General features: G+C 20.7%; 1 protein-coding gene across 2 annotated transcripts in view; it reads left to right on the top strand.

Moving 5' to 3' along the window:
* LOC117180103 (macoilin) overlaps positions 1-22,228 on the top strand; it is a 61,636-nt gene that overhangs the window by 15,902 nt on the left and 23,506 nt on the right. The window contains exons 3-7 of one of the 2 annotated variants that reach the window (XM_033372429.1): positions 829-955; positions 1,064-1,193; positions 10,089-10,155; positions 10,243-10,459; positions 17,024-17,282. In XM_033372429.1, coding sequence (XP_033228320.1) covers positions 829-955; positions 1,064-1,193; positions 10,089-10,155; positions 10,243-10,459; positions 17,024-17,282 — 800 coding nt within the window. The remainder of the gene's footprint in view (positions 1-828; positions 956-1,063; positions 1,194-10,088; positions 10,156-10,242; positions 10,460-17,023; positions 17,283-22,228) is intronic. The other variant, XM_033372430.1, reaches the window with a different exon arrangement.

A 22,228-nucleotide genomic window follows, 5' to 3' on the forward strand; every position in this document is an offset into this window, starting at 1 on the left:
TGGATGAAAATTTGTATGTTTTAATTGAAAATTCACGTATTTTTCTAGAAAATTGATTGTTCACAGTAAATTATCCGTTTCTTTGAAAATTAATCTTCTTGTTTAAAAATTTTTCCTTTCGCTTAAAAAATATATATATTCCAGTTAAATGTTGTTCTTTTTATTAGAAATTTCATTTTTATTTAAAAATTATTATTTTTTTAAACTGAAAATGTAATTATTATTCCAGTTGAATATTGCATAATTTGAGTTAAAAATTCATCTCTTTAGTTGAATATTAATTTTTTGACTCAAATTTAATTATTTAATTTTTGATAGAAAAATGATCTTTTTTAGTAAAAATTTATATTTTTTTGTAGTAATTAATCTTCTTGGTTGAAATTTAATCTTTTTGTTCAGAAGTTTAATTATTATAGTTGGAAGGTTTATAATTTCAGTTAAAAATGTATCTTTCTGGTTTAAAATTTAACTATTCTAGTTAAATATTTACAATTTGATTTGAAAATTTCTGACTTTGTTTGAAAATGTAACTACTTTTTGGAAATATAGTTTTTATTTGTTAAAAGTAATTTTTTTAACTGAAAATTTAACTCATTCCAATTGAAAATTCCATATTTGTATTTAAAAAATAATCTGTTTGGTTAAAATTTTATTGTTCAAGTTCAAAAATTCTTAGTTATATGCGAAAAATGTTTGCGAATCGAGGAAAAAAGTTCGGGAAATGACCGGGAATTTATTTCTTCGATTAAAACCCTATATTTTATTCCATAGGGACTGTGAGGCCTGTCTACTTAATATTTCTACATGAAAATTTCCTTTTTTTTCCAGGCCTTTTCCGTATTTTTTATTTGTATCGCACTCACATCAGACATGATTTGCTTCTTTTTCATCCCAGTACACTGGCTTTTCTTTGCTGCCAGTACATACGTTTGGGTGCAGTATGTTTGGCACACAGGTGCGTAATAATTACGAGAATAATTGCTGTTTTATTAATACAAGAAGTTTTTATTTATCAAAAAAAAAAAAAAAATATATATGAGACGATTAAAAAATTTTTTTACAGACAAAGGCGTTTGCCTGCCAACTGTGATGCTATGGCTGCTGTTTCTTTATATAGAGGCAGCAGTTCGATTAAGAGACCTACGGCACATGCCATTTCATTTAGATCTCTGTAGGCCATTTGCTGCTCACTGGTAAGCCCAATTTTTATTATAATCTACAAATTAGTAAAATCCGGGAAATGACCGGGAATTTATAAGAAAAATCTGTCCACGTTCGATTTTAACAGTTTTTAAATAATTAGTTGAATTTTTATGTTTTTCAATTATGCTATTATATAGTTTACTATGGGTAATTAAATTTTTTGTTTGCTTTAAAAATTTTCCATTAAAATTTTCTATTTTTAAGCTTACATTTTTAATTTAAAGAATTTTTAAATGCTTTCTTAAAGACTTGAACAATTAAAAAATAAAAGCCTTTGATGTTGACAATTTTTGTTAAAAAACATTTTTTTTTATTTAATTAATAAATAATTTTTTTTTTTAATTTATCTGTTCTATTTTCAATATAAAAATAACTTCATAATAGTATATTCTTGATTAAAGGATTTTATTAAATTAAAAATATTGTTTCAGTCTAAAATATTCAATTTTTAACACGTTAACTTGGAAAATTTTAATTTAAAGAAAAAAGATAAAAAATTATTATGAACATTTTCGAAAGTTTTCTTAAAATCTTCTAGAATCTTTTTTGAAAATTTTGTTTAAATCTTTGTAAAACTTTTTAAACATTCTGTTTAAAAAAAATGTTAAAAAAAAAATGTTTTTATTCTTTTGAAGCCTTTAACAATTCTTGAAAAGAATCTAATTTTTTGTTTAAAATCTGCGAAAAAATTACTCAAATTTCGCCTACAAATAATAAATGTTCAATTGTTATTATATATTCAAATTGTAAAGAAATTTTCTAAAATTTGCAGGATTTTCTGAAAATTGTAGAAAAAATTCAATTAATTTTGAAGATATTTAGAAGTTCTGAAAAAATGTATAAAATAATTTTAAATTTAATTCAATTTTTCAATATTTGATGTTTCTAGCTTAAAATTCCTTAAAATGATATAATTTTCAAAATTTGAAAGTTCATTGATTGATTTTATTAATTTATACTGAATTCAATGAATTTTTACAATTCCTCTTGAAGTCTTTAAAACTCACTTTAATTCTTAAACATTTCGTCAAATTCTTTTCAATTCTCTTTAATTTTTCTAAGCTCATTTCAAACTTATTCAGCTCAATCCATTTTTTCATATTTTTTAATTGTTTTTAATTCAATTAATTGTTTTTTTTTTTCAATTCAGTTTGATTTTTTTTTTTTTAATTTCATCGAATGCTTCTCGCTTCTCTTCAATTCCTCTAAATTCACTCCAATTTTTTAAAATAAATAGACTCTTTTTTAGAAAATTCTTCAATTCATTTGATTCTTTTTAAAGTCATTAGTCATTTTTTTGTTAGAAATTATTGTGGTTTCAAAGATTTGATCAGATTTCATTTTTTTTAATTCACCCCAAATTTTTATTAATTTATCCTGAATTCTTCTTGATTTTTCGAATTTTTTCTAATCTCATTTTAAAGTTATTGAATCCAGTAAAGTTTTACCATATTTTTAATTTGTTTTAAATTCATTTGTTGTTTTTTTTTTATTTAATTCACTTTAAAATTTTATTAATTTTGTTACTTAAAAAATTTTCCATTTAAAATTTTAATTTTTAAGTTTACATTTTTAATTTAAAGAATTTTTCAATGCTTTCTTAAAGACTTGATGAAATAAAAAATAAAAGCCTTTGATGTTGAAAATTTTGGATCAAAAACATTTTTATTTAATAAATAAATAATTTTTTTTAGGTTTATCTCTACTTTTTAAGTAATAAAAGGTTTAAAAAAATGATTTGACAAAAAGATTGAAAGTTTATAAACTATTTTCAACTTAGAAATAACTTCATAATAATATATTCTTAATTAAAGAATTTTATTACATTTAAAATATTGTTTTAGTCTAAAATATTCCATTTTTAACCCATTCAATTTGAAATTTTCAATTAAAAAAAGATGAATTATTTAATATTTAGCAATATTTGAATTTTTATTTAAGACAAGTAAATTGAAACAAAATATTTAAAAGTAAAGAATTTTTAATTGAATTGTTTGATATAGAAAACCGGAATCGTTCAAATTTCGAAGAGCCTTTAAACTTTGAACGTTACAACTTTAATTGTTGTACTTGAAAAATGCTTAATTTGTAAGTGAATATTTTAAATTTTGATGTATAATTTAAAAATAAACATTTGTTGAAAAAATGTGAGTAATTTTAAGAGATATTTAGGAGTTTTAAAAAGATAAAAAATTATCATGCAAATTTTAGAAATTTTCTCAAAATCTTCTAGAATATTTTTTTTTTTTTTTTTTTTTTTTTTTTTTTAATCTTTGATAAACTTTTTAAATATTCTCCTAAAATAATTTTTCAAATTGAAAAGTTATTTTTAAGTTTTCCTAGGAATCTTGAGAAAATGTTTTTATTCTTTTGAAGTCTTTCACAATTCTTGAAAAGAATCTAATTTTTTATTTCAAATCTGCAAAAGTCTACATTTTGTTTAAATCTTTTCAAAACTTCTACATATCTCTTAAAATTACTTAAATTTCACCTACAAATAATAAATGTTCAATTGTTATTTATAAATCCAAATTGTAAAGAAATGTTTTAAAATTTGCAAAATTTTCTGAAAATTGTAGACAAAATTCAATTCATTTTGACAGATATTTTACAAATAATTTCAAATTTAAATCCAATTTAAAACAACTTCTGGATTTCGCAAGATTTTGAAATAAAATTTTGAAGCTTTCCAAGGATGTTTAAACTATTTAAAAAGAAAATAATTGAATTTCTAATTTAAGAAGTGGTCAGTTAATATTTTTTCAATTTTTCAATATTTTATGTTTCAAGTTTAAAATTCCTTAAAATTATATAATTTTGAACATTTTAAATTTCTTAATTTAGAGAATTGAAAATGATAACGTGGATTTATCTTTTTTATATTCAAAAATGTTAGTACCTTTAATTTTATACGCGTAAATTATTGAGCATTTGAATACAATATTTTTTAATTAAAAACTTTTAAATTTCAATTTTAAAAGTTCAAAATTTAACAGTTCCGCTTTGAGTGCTTTCATTTGCAGCTCAGTTTTTAGTACCTCAAGTGGAACATTTTTTAGCTTTAGTGTTCCATTTTTTAAATTTCATTGACCGTGAAAAATGTTTGCGAATTGAGAAAAAATCGAGAAATGACTGGGAATTTATTTCGTTGATTAAAACGGCCACCCTGAAATATTTGTGAATTATATTAGAAATTTCGTTTAAATTTTTATTTGGAAATTCTTCTCTTTTTATTTAAAAAATTCAACTACTTGGTTAAAAGTTAAACTCTTTTGTTAAAAATTAATTTGGTTGTTGTTGGAAATTTATCATTTTAATTTAAAGTTCATCTTTTTGAAAATTAATTTTTTTACCTGAAAATTTAACTTTTCCATTCTTGAATTTTGATGCTTTATAGTTTAAAATTCAACAATTTGAATGAAAATTTGTCTATTTTAATTGAAAATTCATTTACTTTTCTAAAAAATCAATTTTTTACAGTAAATTATCCTTTTCTTTGTAACTTAATCTTCTTGCTTAAAAATTCTTCATTTTGATTAAAAAAACAAATATTCCAATTAAATATTTATTTTTTTAGTTGCCAACTCATCTTTTAGGTTGGAAATAAAATTATTTGGTTAAAAGTTAAACTCTTTTATTAAAAAATAAGTTTTATTTTGGTTAACGATTCATTGTTTTAATTAAAATTTAATTTCTTTGGTTGAAAAATGAGTTGTTTCATTGAAAACTTGTTTTTTCTTTTGATGTTTTTTGGTTAAAAATTCTTATTTTTTTAAACTGAAAATGATATTATTATTATTATTATTAATTATTCCAGTTGAATATTCCATAATCTTAGTTAAAAAATCATATCTTTGGTTGAATATTCATTTTTTAAAGATTCATCTTTCTGGTTGAAAATTCATCTTTTTGAAAATTAATTTCTTCAAGTAAAAATTTAACTGTTCAATTCTTGAAAATTTATATTTTGTAGCTCAAAATTCAACAATTTGGATGAAAATTGATCTGTTTTAATTGAAAGCTTTGAAATTTATCTTTTTTTCGTAAAAATTAAATTTTTTGTTTGAAAATTAAACTTTTTCAGTTTAAGATATATTTCTTAAGTTAAAAACTCTTATTTTTCGATTAAATTAATTTTTTTAACTGAAAATATTAATATTCCATTTTCGGTTGAAAATTATTATTTTTTAAGTTAAAAATTCATGTATTTTATTTGAAAATTGTATATTTTGGTAGAAAATTAATCTTGATTTGAAAATGAATCTTTTTGTTTAAAAATTCATCTTTTTAATTTAAAATTAAATTATTCCAGTTGAAGATTCACCATTTTACTTGAAGATTGATACGTCATGTTGAAAATTTAACTATTTTGTTGAAAATCTGTTTTTTTATTTTATTTTAAAATTAATTTTAAGAAGAAATTATTTTTTATTATACGAATTTCAAATATTTCCTAGGCAATTTTATTACTAATTATAATAATATGACATAATAATATTATAATAATCGAGAAATTTTATCCGAAAGGGAGCCCGAAAGATAAATTAATTCTGCAGGGGCGAAAGAAAAAAATATCTGTAAAAATATTTTTAAAATGGGGGAAAAAGGAGATTTTTTACGAGAATGGGAGAATAAATTCTTTTAAATCAATTTAATGTAGGAACTAATATTATATTCAAATTAAAACAGTTAAAATTCTTAATATTTAAAGTTAAAATATTGAATTTCCAACAAAGACAGATTTTTTGAAGTTAAAAATAGTTGAATTCATCCCAAAAATACGATTTTTTACCTAAAAAAATGTTTAGCCGAGAAGATTAATTTTCTACAACAATTTGTTTAAACAAAATACATTAATTTTTAATTGAAAAAGATCACTTCTCAATCAAAAAAGGAATAGTTTTATTTTCGGTAAAAAGAAAATAAATAATTTCCAAAAAAAAAATAAGTTTCAATCTAAGATATGAATTTTCAACTAAGATTTTGAACCTTCAAAATGAAATAACTTTTTAAGAAAATAGTGGGATTTTGAACAAGGTAATTAACTTTTAAATTAAAAATAGTTGAATTCACGTAGGACAGACGATTTTCCAACAAAATAGTTTAATTTTAAATCCAAAAAGACGAATTTTCATAAAAATAAAATGTATTTTCTACCACGTACTTTAATTTTCAACCAAAAAAGACTCATTTTCAACAAAATAGGTATATTTTCAAGAAAAGAGATGAAGTTTCAATTAATTTAATGAAGTTTTAACAAATTAGTTGAACTTTTTACCAATCAGTTGAATTTTTAAGCTGAAAAGACAAAATTTCTACGAAACCATTGAATTTTTAACCAATTAATAACATTTTTAAACAAATAAGTTGAATTCTCAACAAAAAATATAATAGCTAGTATTTAAACCAAAAAGATATTTTCAATTTTGAATTAAACTTACTGTTGAATTTAATTAAAACTAGACGAATTTTGAACCAAAAAATTAATTTTAAGCCGAGAACGAAAATAAATTTTTTACCAAATTCAATTTTTAATCCAAAAAGACGAATAAAAAATTGTAATAATTAATGTTAAAAAGAAGATTTTACATCAATTTCTAACCAAGTTCTTAAGTTATACAAACAGTGGCATTTTTAACCAAAACATTGATTTTCTACAAAAAAAAATAATTTTCAACAATATACGTACATTTAGAACCAAATATTTTCGAACAAAGCAGTTCAATTTTCAACAAAAAGTTCATTTTAAACCGAGATAGATTAATTTTTAACCATACACTGACATTTTTAACCAATAAAGGTGAAATTTCTATAAAAACAGCTGATTTTTTTTAACTACAAAGATAAATGTTCAACAAAATAGTAGAAGTTTGAACAACAAAATTTTTTAGTCAAGAAAGAAAAAAAAATTCAATTAAATTGTTGAATATTTAAGCAAACGTCTATTTTTCAACGACTTTTTCACAAAATTGTTGAATTTTGAACCAAATAATACAATTTTCAACCAAAAATTTAATACTAGACTTTCGAACTAAATACTACAATTTTAACCAAAAATATTTTAATAAAAAATAAACTGTTTTATTCTTAACCAAAAAATTGATTTTCTACAAAAAAAAAATAATTTTCAACAATATGCATACATTTAGAACCAAATATTTTGGAATAAAACAGTTCAACTTTCAACAAAAAGTAGATTTTCAACCGAAACAGATTAATTTTTCACCATACAGTGACATTTTTAACCAATAAAGGTGAAATTTCTACAAAAAGAGCTGACTTTTTGAACTAAAAAAGATAAATTTTCAACAAAATAGTAGAATTTTTAACAAACAACAAACACCAAAAAGTTAATAGAAGACTTTTGAACTAAGTACTGCAATTTTTAACGAAAAATATTTTAATAAAACATAAAATTTTAACCAAAAATATTTAAATAAAAAATAAAAAACAGTTGAATTCAACCAAAAAGACGAATTTTCAACTGAAGAGTTGCATTTTTAACCAAAAGATTGATTTTCTACAAAAAAAAAAAAACATTTGTTAACTATATGCATACATTTAGAACCAAATATTTTGAACAAAACAGTTCAATTTTCAACAAAATAGTAGAAGTTTTAACAAAAAACAAATTTGACTTTTGGACTAGATAATAAAAATTTTAACCAAAAATTTAATCGTAGTCTTTTGAACTAAATAATATCATTCTTAACCAAAAATTTAATAGTAGATTTTTGAACTAAATAATAATATTTTTAACAAAAAATTGAACAGTAGACTTTTGAACTAAATAATAAAATTTTTTATTAAAAATCTAATGGTAGACTTTTGAACTAAATAATAACATTTTTAACAAAAAATTTAATAGTAGACTTTTGAACTAAAGAAAAAGATTGTTATCCTAAAAAGGTGAATTTTAAACCAAAAATTATGTAGTAGACTTTTGAATTAAATAATAAAATTTTTATCCAAAAATCAATAGTGCACTTTTGAACTAAATATTAAAATTTTTAACCAAAAATTTAATAGTAGACTTTTGAACTAAATAATAACATTTTTAACAAAAAAAATTTATGTTAGACTTTTGAAATAAATAATAAGATTGTTATACTAAAAAGATGAATTTTAAACCAAAAATTAAATAGCAGACTTTTGAACTAAATAATAACATTTTTAATTTAAAATTTAATAGTAGATTTTTCAGCTAAAAAATTAAATTTTTAACAAAAAATTTAATACTAGACTTTTGAACTAAATAATAAAATTCTTAACAACAAATTTAATAGTAGACTTTTGAACTAAAGAATAAAATTTTTAACAAAAAATTTAACAGTAGACTTTTGAAATAAATAATAAAATTTTTAATTAAAAATTTAATAGTAGACATTTGAACTAAATAATATTTTTAACAAAAAATTTAATAGTAGACTTTTGATTTAAATAATAAAAATTTTAACCAAAAATTTAATAGTAGACTTTTGAACTAAATAATAACATTTTTAACAAAAAATTTTTATGGTAGACATTTGAAACAAATAATAAGATTGTTATACTAAGAAGATGAATTTTAAACCAAAAATTTAATAGCAGACTTTTGAACTAAATAAAAACATTTTTAATTAAAAATTTAATAGTAGACTTTTGAACTAAATAATAATATTTTTAATTAAAAATTTAATAGTAATTATTTGAACTAAATAATAATATTTTTAACAAAAAATTTAATAGTAGACTTTTGATTTAAATAATAAAAATTTTAACCAAAAATTTAATAGTATACTTTTGAAATAAATAATTAAATTTTTAACAAAAATTTTAATAGTACACTTTTGAACTAAATAATAAAATTGTTATCCTAAAAAGATGAATTTTTAACCAAAAATTTAATAATGCACTTTTGAACTAAATATTAAAATTTGTTTCCAAAAATTTAATAGACTTTTGAATTAAATAATAAAATTGTTATCCTAAAAAAATGAATTTTTAACCGAAAATTTAATAGTAGATTTTTGAACTAAATAATAAAATTTTGAAGACAAAATTTAATAGTAGACTTTTGATCTAAATAATAAAATTTTTAACAACAAATTTAATAGTAGACTTTTTAACTAAATAATAAAATTTTGAAGAAAAAATTTAATAGTAGACTTTTGATCTAAATAATAAAAATCTTAACCAAAAATTTAATAGTAAACTTTTGAACTAAATAATAACATTTTTAATTAAAAATTTAATAGTAGACTTTTGAACTAAATAATAAAATTTTGAAGAAAAAATTTAATAGTAGAATTTTGATTTTAATATTAGAATTTTGATTTAAATAATAAAAATTTTAACCAAAAATTTAATAGTCAACTTTTGAACTAAATAAAAACATTTTTAATTAAAAATTTAATAGTAGACTTTTGAACTAAATAATAAAATTTTTAACAAAAAGTTTAACAGTAAACTTTTGAACTAAATAATTAAATTTTTAATTGAAAATTTAATAGACTTTTGAACTAAATAATTAAATTTTTAACCAAAAATTTAATAGTTCACTTTTCAACTCAATAATAAAATTGTTATCCTAAAAAGATGAATTTCAAACCAAAAATTTAATAGTAGAGTTTTAAACTAAATAAAAAAATTTTCAAGAAAAAATTTAATAGTACACTTTTGATCTAAATAATAAAATATTTGACCAAAAATTTGATAGTAAACTTTTGAACTAAATAATAAATTTTTTATCCAGAAAAGGCCTTATTTTTAACCAAAATTTTAATAGTAGACTTTGTAATCGAAAATATTAAACTTTCGACCAAAAACTGTTAGATTGTCCTAGAAATTTTGTTTAAAAAGTAATTTAAATTTAATTTAATTTAATTATTACGCTTTTTTTTCAGCATTGGTTATCCTGTAGTCACATTAGGGTTTGGTTTTAAAAGTTACATAGGATACAGAATGAGACAGGTCAGTATTTTAAATGGCCGAAATATTTGCACAAAATTTGTTTCTGATTCAGCAGCGAGATTATACGTGCGATTTAAAAATTTTCAGAGAAAACAAAAAGACGTAGCGAAGGAGAACGAGTTCTACCTGCAGCTATTACAGCAGGCATTGCCTGCTGAGCAGCAGGCTGCAAATATGCAGCAAATACAGCCACAAGTGCAGTTGCAAGCACAGCTTGCAGCGGCGCCTCTGGAGCAACATTCAAAATCACAGCCTCACAGGCCAAATTCGCAGTACAACCAAAGTCCAGAAAAAAGTAGAGGTAGTTTGTATTTACTCTTATTTTGAAAAAAAAAAAATAAAATAATAATAATAATAATAAAATTCAGATTCTAACCTTTAAAACCTGGAAATATCCTTGAATTTCTCAGGAGCACTTTGAATTTTTGTGATTTCAAAATGTTATAAAATAATTTTAAAGATTTTAAAATAATATTACAAAGGATTTTTAACATTTCAAAAAGAGTTTACAGATTTCAAGGACTTATAAAGGATTCAAGTATTTGAAAAAGAACGCGCAGACAAAATTTCAAAGATTTCATAAATATTTTAATGATTTTAAATTAATACTAAAGATTCTAGAAAAGATGCACAATTATTTCAAAGAATTGTTAAGGATTTCAAAAAATTTCAAGAATTTCAAAGATTTGAAAAATGTTTTATTACACCAAATTTCAAAATATTATTACAAATAAAGATTGAAGAAAGATTTTAAAAAAATTTCCAAGGTTTCATAAATATTTCAGAATATTTTTAAAAAATTCAGAAAGATATCAAGGGTACTAAAGATTTTACCAAAATTTAAAAATATTTCAAAAGATTTTACACAGATTTCAAATATTTTAATGATTTTAAATGAATAAAAAAATTTTCACAATGTGGCCGCTGGACCGGGAAAACCGGGAAATGGCAGTGAATTCTGTTTTTTTTTACCGGGAATTTTACAAATTTGTGGAAGAAAAATTAAAGAATTTTCAGAATTTAACGTTAAAACTTAAAAGGTTTCAATTTGAAAGTCTTAGTCATTAAAAAAATGTGAAAGTGTGACTGAAAGTTTATAAACTGTTTTCAATATAAAAATAACTATTTGGTTAAAAATTAATTTCTTCAACTGAAATTTTGACTTATATTTTTGATTGAAAATTAATCTTTTTTAGTCTAAAAATAAAAAATTCGCATAGATTTTTTTTTTATTAATTGTAAGTTTAACTATTTCCTCGAAAATTCACGTTTCTTCAGGTTTCAATTTGAAAGTCTTAGTCATTAAAAAATGTGAAAGTGTGACTGAAAGTTTATAAACTGTTTTCAATATAAAAATAACTTAATAATAATAATATATTCTTAATTAAAGGATTTTATTAAATTAAAAATATAGTTTCAGTCTAAAATATTCCATTTTTAACATAGAAATCCTGAAATATTTAAAATTTTGAAGAGCCTTTAAACTTTGAACGTTACAATTTTAATTATTGAATTCGAAAAATGCTTAATTTGTAAGTGAAATTTTTAAATTTTGATGTATAATTTACAAATGAACATTTGTAGAAAAAATGTGAGTAATTTTAAGAGATATTTAGGAGTTTTAAAAAAATTAAAAATTATTCAAATTTTAGAAAGTTTTCTTAAAATCTTCTCGAGTCTTTTTTGAATTTTGTTTAAATTTTTGAAAAACTTTTTAAATAATCTCTTAAATTAATTTTTCAAAATGAAAAGTTATTTTTAATTTTTCCTAAGAATCTTAGGAAAATGTTTTTATTCTTTTGAAGCTTTTTTCAATTTTTGAAAAGAATCTAATTTCAAAACTTCTACATATCTCTTCAAATATCTCAAATTTCGCCTACAAATAAGAAATGTTCAATTGTTATTTATAAATCCAAATTGTAAAGAAATTTTTTTTTAATTTGCAGGATTTTCTGAAAATTGTAGAAAAATTCAATTAATTTTGACAGATATTTAGAAGTTCTGACAAAATTTCAAAAATAATTTTAAATGTAAAACAACTTCTAGATTTCTCACGATTTTGAAATAAAATTTTGAAGCTTTCCAAGGAGGTGTAAACTATTTAAAAAGAAAATAATTGATTTTCTAATTTAAGAAGTGGTAAATTATCCTTTTCTTTGTAACTTAATCTTCTGGTTTAAAAATTGTTTCTTTTGGTTAAAAAAAATATATATATTCTAGTTAAATATTTATTTTTTTAGTTGAAAACTCATCTTTCAGGTTGGAAATAAAATTATTTGGTTAAAAGCTAAACTCTTTTCTTCAAAAATAATTTTTATTTTGGTTAAAGATTTATTGTTTTAATTAATATTTCGATTTTTTTCAACAGTAAATTATTCTTTTCTTTTTAGCTTTATCTTTTTGCTTAAAAATTCTTCTTTCTGATTAAAAACATAAATATTCTAGTTAAAAATTTATTTTTTTAGTTGAAAATTTATCTTTAAAATTGTAATTTAATTAAAACTTAATTTCTTTGTCTATAAAATGTTTCATTGGAATTTTTTTTTTTTTTGACTGCTTTCGATTTAGATGTTCTGAAAAAATTTCCAAAATAATTTTAAATTTAAAACAACTTCTAGATTTCTCACGATTTTGAAATAAAATTTTGAAGCTTTCCAAGGACGTTTAAACTATTTAAAAGAAAATAATTGAATTTCTAATTTAAGAAGTGTTCCGTTAAAAATTTTTTCAATTTTTCAATATTTGATGTTTCAAGCTTAAAATTCTTTAAAATTCTAGAAAGAATTCACAATTATTTCAAAGAATTTATAAGGATTTCAAAAAATTTCAAGAATTTCATAGATTTCAAAAAGATTTCATTAAACCAGATTTCAAAGATTTTAAACAGTTTCAAAAAGTTTTCATAAATTTGAGATTTCAAATGATTTAAAAAAAGTTACAAAAGATTTCATAAATATTTCAGAATATTTAAAAAAAGGTCACAAAGATATGAAGGATTGCAAAGATTTTATCAAAGATTTCAAAAGATTTCATAAAGATTTCAAATGAATACATCGGATTTTTCAAAGATTTTATAAAAATTTCATAAAGATTTCGAAATTTTTTAGAAGATTTCAGAAAGATTTAAAATTTTTCAAAGGATTTTAAGGGTTTGAAATATTTTAAAAAGGATATAGTGAACGAGAAGGCAGAAATTTCAAAAGATCTTTGACGATTTCAAAATATTTCGCAAAGATTTTAAACGATTCCAACATATTTTACAAATATTTCAAATATTTCAAATATTTTAATGATTTTAAATTAATACAAAATATTCTAGAAAGAATTCGCAATTATTTCAAAGAATTTAAAGAATTTCAAAGATTTCAAAAAAGTTTTATTACACCAGATTTCAAAGATTTTAAACACTTTCAAAAGGGTTTCAAAAATTTGAGATTTCAAATGATTTCAGTGATTTTATATAAACACAAATTATTTCACAAATAAAGATTAAAGAAAAATATCACAAATTTTTTTAAGATTTCAGAATATTTCACAAAGATTTCAAGAATTCCAAAGATTTTACCAAAAATTAAAAAGATTTCAGAAATATTTTAAAAATTTCACACAGATGTCAAAATAATACAAGAATTTTAAAGATTTCACAAACAAAGATTAAAGAAAGATTTCACAATTTTTTCAAAGATTTCAGAATATTTCGAAAGATTTCAAGGATTCCAAAGATTTTACCAAAAGATTTCAAATATTTTAATGATTTTAAATTAATACAAAGGATTTCAGAAAGAATTCACAATTATTTCAATGAATTCATAAGGATTTCAAAAGATTTCAAGAATTTTGAAGATTTCAAAAAGGTTATATTACACCGGATTTCAAAGATTTCAAAAGATTTTAAACGATTTCAACTTTTTTTTTTAATATCTCGAAGATTTTACCAAGATTTCGGGCATTTCACAAATATTTCAAAGGTTTCATAAAATTTCATAGATTTCAAAATATTTGAAAAATAATACAAAAATATGAAGAGATTCAAATGATTTCAAACAAATAGAGAAGTTTTCACAAAAAAAAAAAGATTAAAGCAATATTTCAAAACACTTCACAAAGATTTGAAGGATTTAAAAAAATTTATTTCAAAATATTTTTAATATTTTAATGATTTCAAATGAATACAAAAGATTTCATAAAAATTACAAAATATTTCAAAAAAATTCAGAAAGATTTTAAAGATTTCAAAGATTCCATAAAAGCTTCTTAAAGATATCAGAAAAATAATAGAATTTCAAAGATTTTAAACTTTCTAAAATTTTTTTAGAATATTTCAATAGATTTCACATAGATTTCAGTGACTTAAAACTAATACAAAAGATTTCAAAAGGATTTTAAAAAATTGATAAGAATTTCCAAGGATTTCAAAAAAATTCCAAAAATTTCACAAAGATTTTAAAGATTTCCAAGTTTTTATAAAAGTTTCTAAGATTTTTAAATAAGTTAAAAAAATTGTATAAGTTTTTGAAATATTTTAATGATTTCAAATGAGTACAAAAGATTTCAGAAAGATTTTACGAACATTTTAAAGAATTTATAAGAATTCGATTTTTAACAGATAATTTAATCATTCTATTTTTTGTTTAAGAAGTATCTTTTTTTTTGGGGCCAAAATTCAACTATTTGATCGAAAATCGATTTTTTTCGTTTAGAAATTAAACTAGTTTTTTATTTTAAATTTATGTACTATGTGAAAATTTATCTTTTTGGTATAAAATTCAACTATTTGGTTAAAAATTTACTTCTTCAACTGAAATTTTGACTTACATTTTTGATTGAAGATTAATCTTTTTTAGTTCAAAAATTCGTATAAATTTTTTTTTTTTTTAATTGTAAATTTAACTATTTCGTCGAAAATTCACGTATTTTGTTAAAATTCGACTTTTTTGGAATAAAATGATCTTCTTTGAAGATTAATCTCTTTTTCTAAAAATTCTTCTTTTTGGTTGAAAATTTAATTATTGTAGTTAAATACGTATAATTTTAGTTGAAAATTCATATTTTAGGTTGGAAATAAAATTATTTGGTTGAGAGTTAAACCTTTTTGTTGAAAATTAATTTTTTATTGTTGAAAAATGAGATATTTAATAAAAAACTTGCATTTTTAGGGTGAAAAGGATTTTTTTCCAGAAAATTTAACTATTTTGTTGAAAAAAATTTCTTTTTTGGTTAAAAATTCAATTATTGTAGTTAAATATGTATAATTTTAGTTGAAAATTCATATTTTAAGTTGGAAATAAAATCTTTTGGTTGAGAGTTAAACCCTTTTGTTGAAAATTAATTTTTTTGTTGAAAATTCATTTTTTATTGTTGAAAAATGAGATATTTAATAAAAAAATTTGCACTTTCTTGGGGTGAAATGATTTTTTTCCCGAAAATTTAACTATTTTGTTAAAAAAATTTCTTTTTTGGTTGAAATTTTTTTTTATTTCATAATTTTATTTACAAATTTATCTATTTAGTTAAATATTCATTTTTTGGTTAAAAATTTAATTATTTAATTTTTGATTGAAAAATTATCTTTTTTAGTTAAAAATTTAACAATTTGGATAAAAAAAACTGGTCATTTGTCATTGTAAATTTAACCATTTCGTAGAAAATTCACATATTTTGTTAAAAATCGACTTTTTTTGGTAGAAAATGATCTCTTTGAAAATTAATCTCCTTTTCTAAAAATTCTTCTTTTCGGTTAAAAATGCAATGATTCGAATTGAATATTTATGATTTTAGTTCAAAATTAATATTTTAGGTTGGAAATAAAATTACTTTGTCGAAAGTTTAACCCTTTTGTTGAAAATTCATAATTTTAATTAAAATTTTATTTTTCGTTGTTCAAAAATGAGCTATTTAATTAAAAACCTGTATTTTCTTCGGGTGAAAAGGGTTTTTTTGCCGAAAAAACGTAATTGTTTAACCCTTGAGGGGCACACTTCCGTAAAATTATATAAAGAGACTACTGGGTGTTTGGTACCCAAGGATATTCAAACGTGTCCTGTGCTAACGGTATTGGATAGTTTTTTTTACAAGAAAATCAATTAATGATGTTTAATCTATCTAGTTTAAGGAAAAAAAGGTTTCATAGCAGTTTTTGAAATTTAAAGTAGTTGAAAAAAATCCTTTTTTGAAAAAAAATTAAAAAATGACTTTTCTTTCACTCTAAAATTCAGACGTTTTTAAGTTTTTGATATTTTTATTTAAAATTTCACTTAAATACTTCCGAGATAGGGTGCTTCAAAAATAAAATTAGTCTTATAATTTTCGTTCCAAAGTAGGTATTTATTCTAAAAAATAAAAGCTTCAATTCAATGAAAAATGAAACACCGTACTTTGCGTGATAAAACGATTTTATTGATCTTAAACTGCGTATAAAAATTATAAAAATAAAAATTATGTGAAAATGACATAGAAAAATAGGTTTTCATGTCATTTTTTAATCTGGTGCTATATGTTCCATTTTCTTGAATTTAGTACGTTTTTTTAAAGCCCAAATTAATCGCTGGGTATTGTACACCCAGTATGCCCTTTAAGGATAAGTAACAGTTGATAATTTATCTTTTTAGTACAAATTTTTTTCAAATTCAACATTTCATTAAAAATTCGTATATTTTGTTTAAAAATTCATCTATTTCGTTGAAAATTCAACTATTTCAGTTAAAGATTAATAATTTAATTTTAAAAATTGATATTTTAAATGAATTTATTGAATGAAGAATAAATGTTTTGCGTTTTGAAACAAATGCGAATATGGCTCTGACGAAGGAAAAATAAATTTACGTAATTTATTTTCCAAAATTTCGTACTAAAGTAAAATGAATTTCAGGGCCTGGTGGCTCGACAGCAGAAACGGGCTTACAAAATGGTTGCATTCACAATGGCACACAGACTGTGTCGCAAGCACAAAGTACAGCGACGAAAAATATTCACAGAAAGTCTCTGGATAAGGGGGAGAAACAAGAGGACCAACAACACAACAAACAGAATAGCAGTGTCTCACAGTCGGAAAAAAACGACAAGAGATTCGTGCACACAAATGGGTCTGCAGTTTCGTCTAGCGATCTCCAATTTATCGAAAGAATTGGGTAAGTCTTCAACTCTTAATTGCTTCAATTTTATTCATTCTGTTCATCCAAATCGAAGGATTTTTACCAATTTTTAGGGGGAAAAAAAAAAACAACTTTCGACTTTAATTTTAACCACTTTTTAAATAATTAGTTTAATTTTGTTCTTTTTCGATTATAATATTCAGTTTATGATGCGTAGTTCGAAAATCTTTTACTTAAAAAATTTTCCATTGAAGTTTTTTTTCATTTTTAAGTGTAAATTTTAATGAAAAGAATTTTAAAATTCAGTTTTAAAAATGTATTTATATATAATTGTTCGATAAAAAAAAGATTAATTTGTAAGTCAAATTTGTGAGTCAAAGAAAAAATTCGAGTGTGTTGAAGAAATGTTTAGAAAATTTGAAAAAATTCAAAATTAATTAAAAATTTTAAATGATTTCAAGTAATTGTAAAGAAACCAAATGTAGATTTTCGCAGATTTTGAACAACAAATTTAGCAGCTTTTTAAGAATTTTAACAAGCTTTAAATGAAATAATAACATTTTTTTTTAATTGTTAGGATAATTGCGAACGACTTTTTATTTTGAAAAATTATCCGAAATTCGAATAATTTTAAATGATGTTTAGAAATTGTGAAATATTTTTTATATTTTTTTTTTTCATTTGAAACAAATTTGAAACAACATGTAGATGTTTCGAAATCTTGAAATAAAATTCCGACGCATTTTAAAGAATTTTAAACTATTTAAAATTAAAATAATTTAACTTTTAATTTTATAAAAAAAAAATAATAATTCTGGCTTGGAAACGGGAATTTTACAAATTTAATAAATTCCGAGCTGGAACCAGGGAAATAAAAAAAATAAAAAAATAAAATGATAAAAACTTAATTATTTTAATTGAAAATTCAACTATTTGGTTGAAAACTGATGTATTTTGTTGAAAATTTATCTTTTTTGACAAAAAGTTAACCCTCTTGGTTGAAAATGTAACTGATTAAATTTTTGAACCATTCAATTCGAATTTAAATTCAGTAATTTTAAATTAAATATTTAAAACTATAAAACAAAAAAAACTAAACTTTGAACGTTGCAATTTTAATTGGTCTACTTAAAAAAATATACTTTGCGAGTCAAATTGTTGAATTTTGATTTATGATTAATAATTGAACAACTATTATTCTTGGAAAAAATTTTCGTAAGTTGAAGAGATATTAAGAGGTTTAAAAAAATTCTAAATTAATTAAAAAAATTTAGAAGCTTTTTAAGAATTTTGAAAGGTTCCAGAAGACAGAAGAACATTTTCTAGGAAAATTGAAAATAGTTTTTTATTTTGAAACATTAATTTTAAGCGAATATTTAAAAAGATTTAGCAATATTAACCAAATTTATCAAAAATAAATTTGGAATATTTTCAGGCGATTTTTTTGATCTGGTAGGATTTTAAAAAATGTATTAGGAAAAACTTGAGGAAAAAATCGAATCATTTCAAAAGATGTTTAGAAGTTCTGAAAAAATTTTTAAAATAATTTTAAATTTGAAAAAAATGTAAAACATTCATTTGTAATGAATGTAAATGTTTCAAGATTTCGAGATAAAATTTTGAATAATTTTAAGGATTTTTCAATTATTTCTAATAAAAATAAATTTAAAATTATATAATTTACATAATTATATAATTAAATGTTCAATTGTTATTTATACATCCAAATTGTAAAAAAATTTGCTAAAATTTGCAGGATTTTCTGAAGATTGTAGAAAAATTCAACTCATTTTGACATATACTTAAAAGTTCTGAAAAAATTTCGATTATAATTTCAATTTTTCTAGTTCAAAATTTAACAGTTCCACTTTGAGTGCTTTCATTTGCAGCTCAGTTTTTATTACCTCAATTGGAAAATTTTGTAGCTTTATTGTTCCATTTTTTAAATTTCATTGATGGTGAAAAATGTTTGTTTTGTTTAAATTGTTTTTTGGAAATTTATCTCTTTTCAATTAAATAATTCAACAACTTGGTTAAAAGTTAAACTCTTTTGTTAAAAATTAATTGTATTGTTGTTGAAAATTTATCATTTTAATTTAAAATTCATCTCTGGTTGAAACTGTAACTACTTTGTTCAAAAATTAATTTTTTTGGTTGTAAATGCAACTGTTTGTTTGAAAATGTGTGTACATTGTGGAAAATTTGTATTTTTTTTTGTAGAAAATTAATCTTTATTGATGAAAGTTCATCTTTTTGGCATCTTTTTAAAAATTAATTTTTTTACCTGAAAATTTAACTTTTTCATTCTTGAAATTTGATGTTTTATAGTTTAAAATTCAACAATTTGGATGAAAATTTGTTTGTTTTAATTAAAACTTCACGTGTTTTTCTAAAAAAATTTGATTTTTTTTACAGTAAATTATTCTTTTCTTTGTAACTTAATCTTCTTGTTTAAAAATTCTTCGTTTGGGTTAAAAAAATATATATTTTAGTTAAATATCTATTTTTTAAGCTGAAACCTCATCTTTTAGGTTGGAAATAAAATTATTTGGTTAAAAGTTAAACTCTTTTCTTTTTTGGTTAAAAATTCTTATTTTTTTAAAACTGAAAATGTAACTATGATTCCAGTTGAAAATTGATCTTTTTTAGTTCAAAATTCAACAATTTGGATGAAAATTTGTCTTGTTTTAAATGAAAATTCACGTATTTTTTTAAAAGATCGATTTTTTTTCAACAGTAAATTATTTTTTTCTTTTTAACTTAATCTTCTTGCTTAAAAATTCTTCTTTCTGATTAAAAACATAAATAGTCCAGTTAAATATTTATTTTTTTTTTTAGCTGAAAACTCATATTTTAGGTTGGAAATAAAATTATTTGGTTAAAGATTCATTGTTTTAATTAAAAATTAATTATTTTAGTTGAAAAATGATCTGTTTAATTGAAAACTTGTTTTTTCTTTGGATCTTTTTTGGTTAAAAATTCTTTTTTTTTTTTTAAACTGAAAATTTAACTATTATTCCAGTTTAAAAATTGATCTTTTGTAAGAAAATTGGTTTTAAATAAAAATTCACGTATTTTTCTAGAAGATCGATTTTTTTAAACAGTAAATTATCCTTTTCTTTTTAACTTAATCTTCTTGCTTAAAAATTCTTCTTTCTGATTAAAAACATAAATATTCCAGTTAAATATTTATTTTGTTGTTGTTGAAAATTCATCTTTAAAATTGTAATTTAATTAAGGATTTAATTTCTTTGGCTAAAAAATGTTAAATTGAAAACTTTTTTTTTTTTTTTATTGCTTTGGATTTAAATGTTTTGAAAAAATTTCCAAAATAATTTTAAATTTAAAACAACTTTTAGATTTTTTCAAGATTTTGAAATAAAATTTTGAAGCTTTTCAAGGACGTTTAAACTATTTAAAAAGAAAATAATTGAATTTCTAATTTATGAAGTGATAAATAGTCCTGTTTTTTGTAACTTAATCTTCTTGTTTAAAAATTCTTCGTTTGGGTTAAAAAAATATATATTTTAGTTAAATATCTATTTTTTAAGCTGAAAATTCATCTTTTAGGCTGAAAATAAAATTATTTGGTTAAAACTTAAACTCTTTCCTTTAAAAATAAATTTTATTTTGGTTGAAAATTCATTGTTTTAATTTAAATCTCATTTATTTAGTTGAAAAATAATGTGTTTCATTGAAAACTTGTCTTTTCTTTGTATCTTTTTTGGTTATAAATTCTTATTTTTTTTTAAACTGAAGATTTAACTATTATTACAGTTGAAAATTGAACTTTTGTAAGAAAATTGGTTTTAAATGAAAATTCACGTATTTTTCTAGAAGATCGATTTTTTTAAACAGTAAATAATCCTTTTCTTTTTAACTTAATCTTCTTGCTTAAAAATTCTTCTTTCTGATTAAAAACATAAATATTCCAGTTAAATATTTATTTTTTTAGTTGAAAATTTATCTTCAAAATTGTAATTTAATTAAAATTTAATTTCTCTGGCTAAAAAATGTTTCATTGAAAACTTGTTTTTTTTTTATTGCTTTGGATTTAAATGTTTTGAAAAAATTTCCAAAATAATTTTAAATTTAAAACAACTTTTAGATTTCTCAAGATTTTGAAATAAAATTTTGAAGCTTTCCAAGGACGTTTAAACTATTTAAAAAGAAAATAATTGAATTTCTAATTTATGAAGTGATAAATAGTCCTGTTTTTTTGTAACTTAATCTTCTTGTTAAAAATTCTTCTTTTTGATTAAAAACATAAATATTCCAGTTAAATATTTATTTTTTTGTTGTTGAAAATTTATCTTTAAAATTATAATTTAATTAAAATTTAATTTCTCTGGCTAAAAAATATTTCATTGAAAACTTGTTTTTTTTTACTGCTTTGGATTTAGATGTTCTGAAAAAATTTCCAAAATAATTTAAAATTTAAAACAACTTTTAGATTTCTCAAGATTCAAAATTTAACAGTTCCACTTTGAGTGCTTCAATTTGCAGCTCTGTTTTTATTACCTCAAGTGGATAATTTTGTAGCTTTAGTGTTCCATTTTTAAAATTTCATTGATCGTGAAAAATGTTTGCCACCTTCTAAATTCATTTTAATTTTACTGAAATTAATGGAATTTTCGTTATTAAATTTTTTGTTCCAATTTATTTGAATTTTTGAAAAGTCTTATGAATTTTTCTTGATTTGTTAGCCTTTACGACTATGTCGTTTTATATAAAAAAAAAAAAAAAAAAAAAAAAAAAAAAAAAAAAAAAAAAAAAAAAAAAAAAAAAACTATAGAGTATCTCGTTATCAGTTAGAATTTTTGAGGAATAAAATTTAGTAGCCTTGCGTCAGATTTAGCCAACTTTCTGAGCAGATTCTATGAGCAGATTCTATCTTTTTTTTACCTCTATTTTTAAAAAAGATCCCAGTTTTCTCATTATTTGCTTAAATATGCGAACTGAATTAATAGAACCCAAAAAGA

The sequence above is a fragment of the Belonocnema kinseyi genome, chromosome 9, assembly GCF_010883055.1.
Source record: "Belonocnema kinseyi isolate 2016_QV_RU_SX_M_011 chromosome 9, B_treatae_v1, whole genome shotgun sequence".
NCBI lineage: Eukaryota > Metazoa > Arthropoda > Insecta > Hymenoptera > Cynipidae > Belonocnema > Belonocnema kinseyi.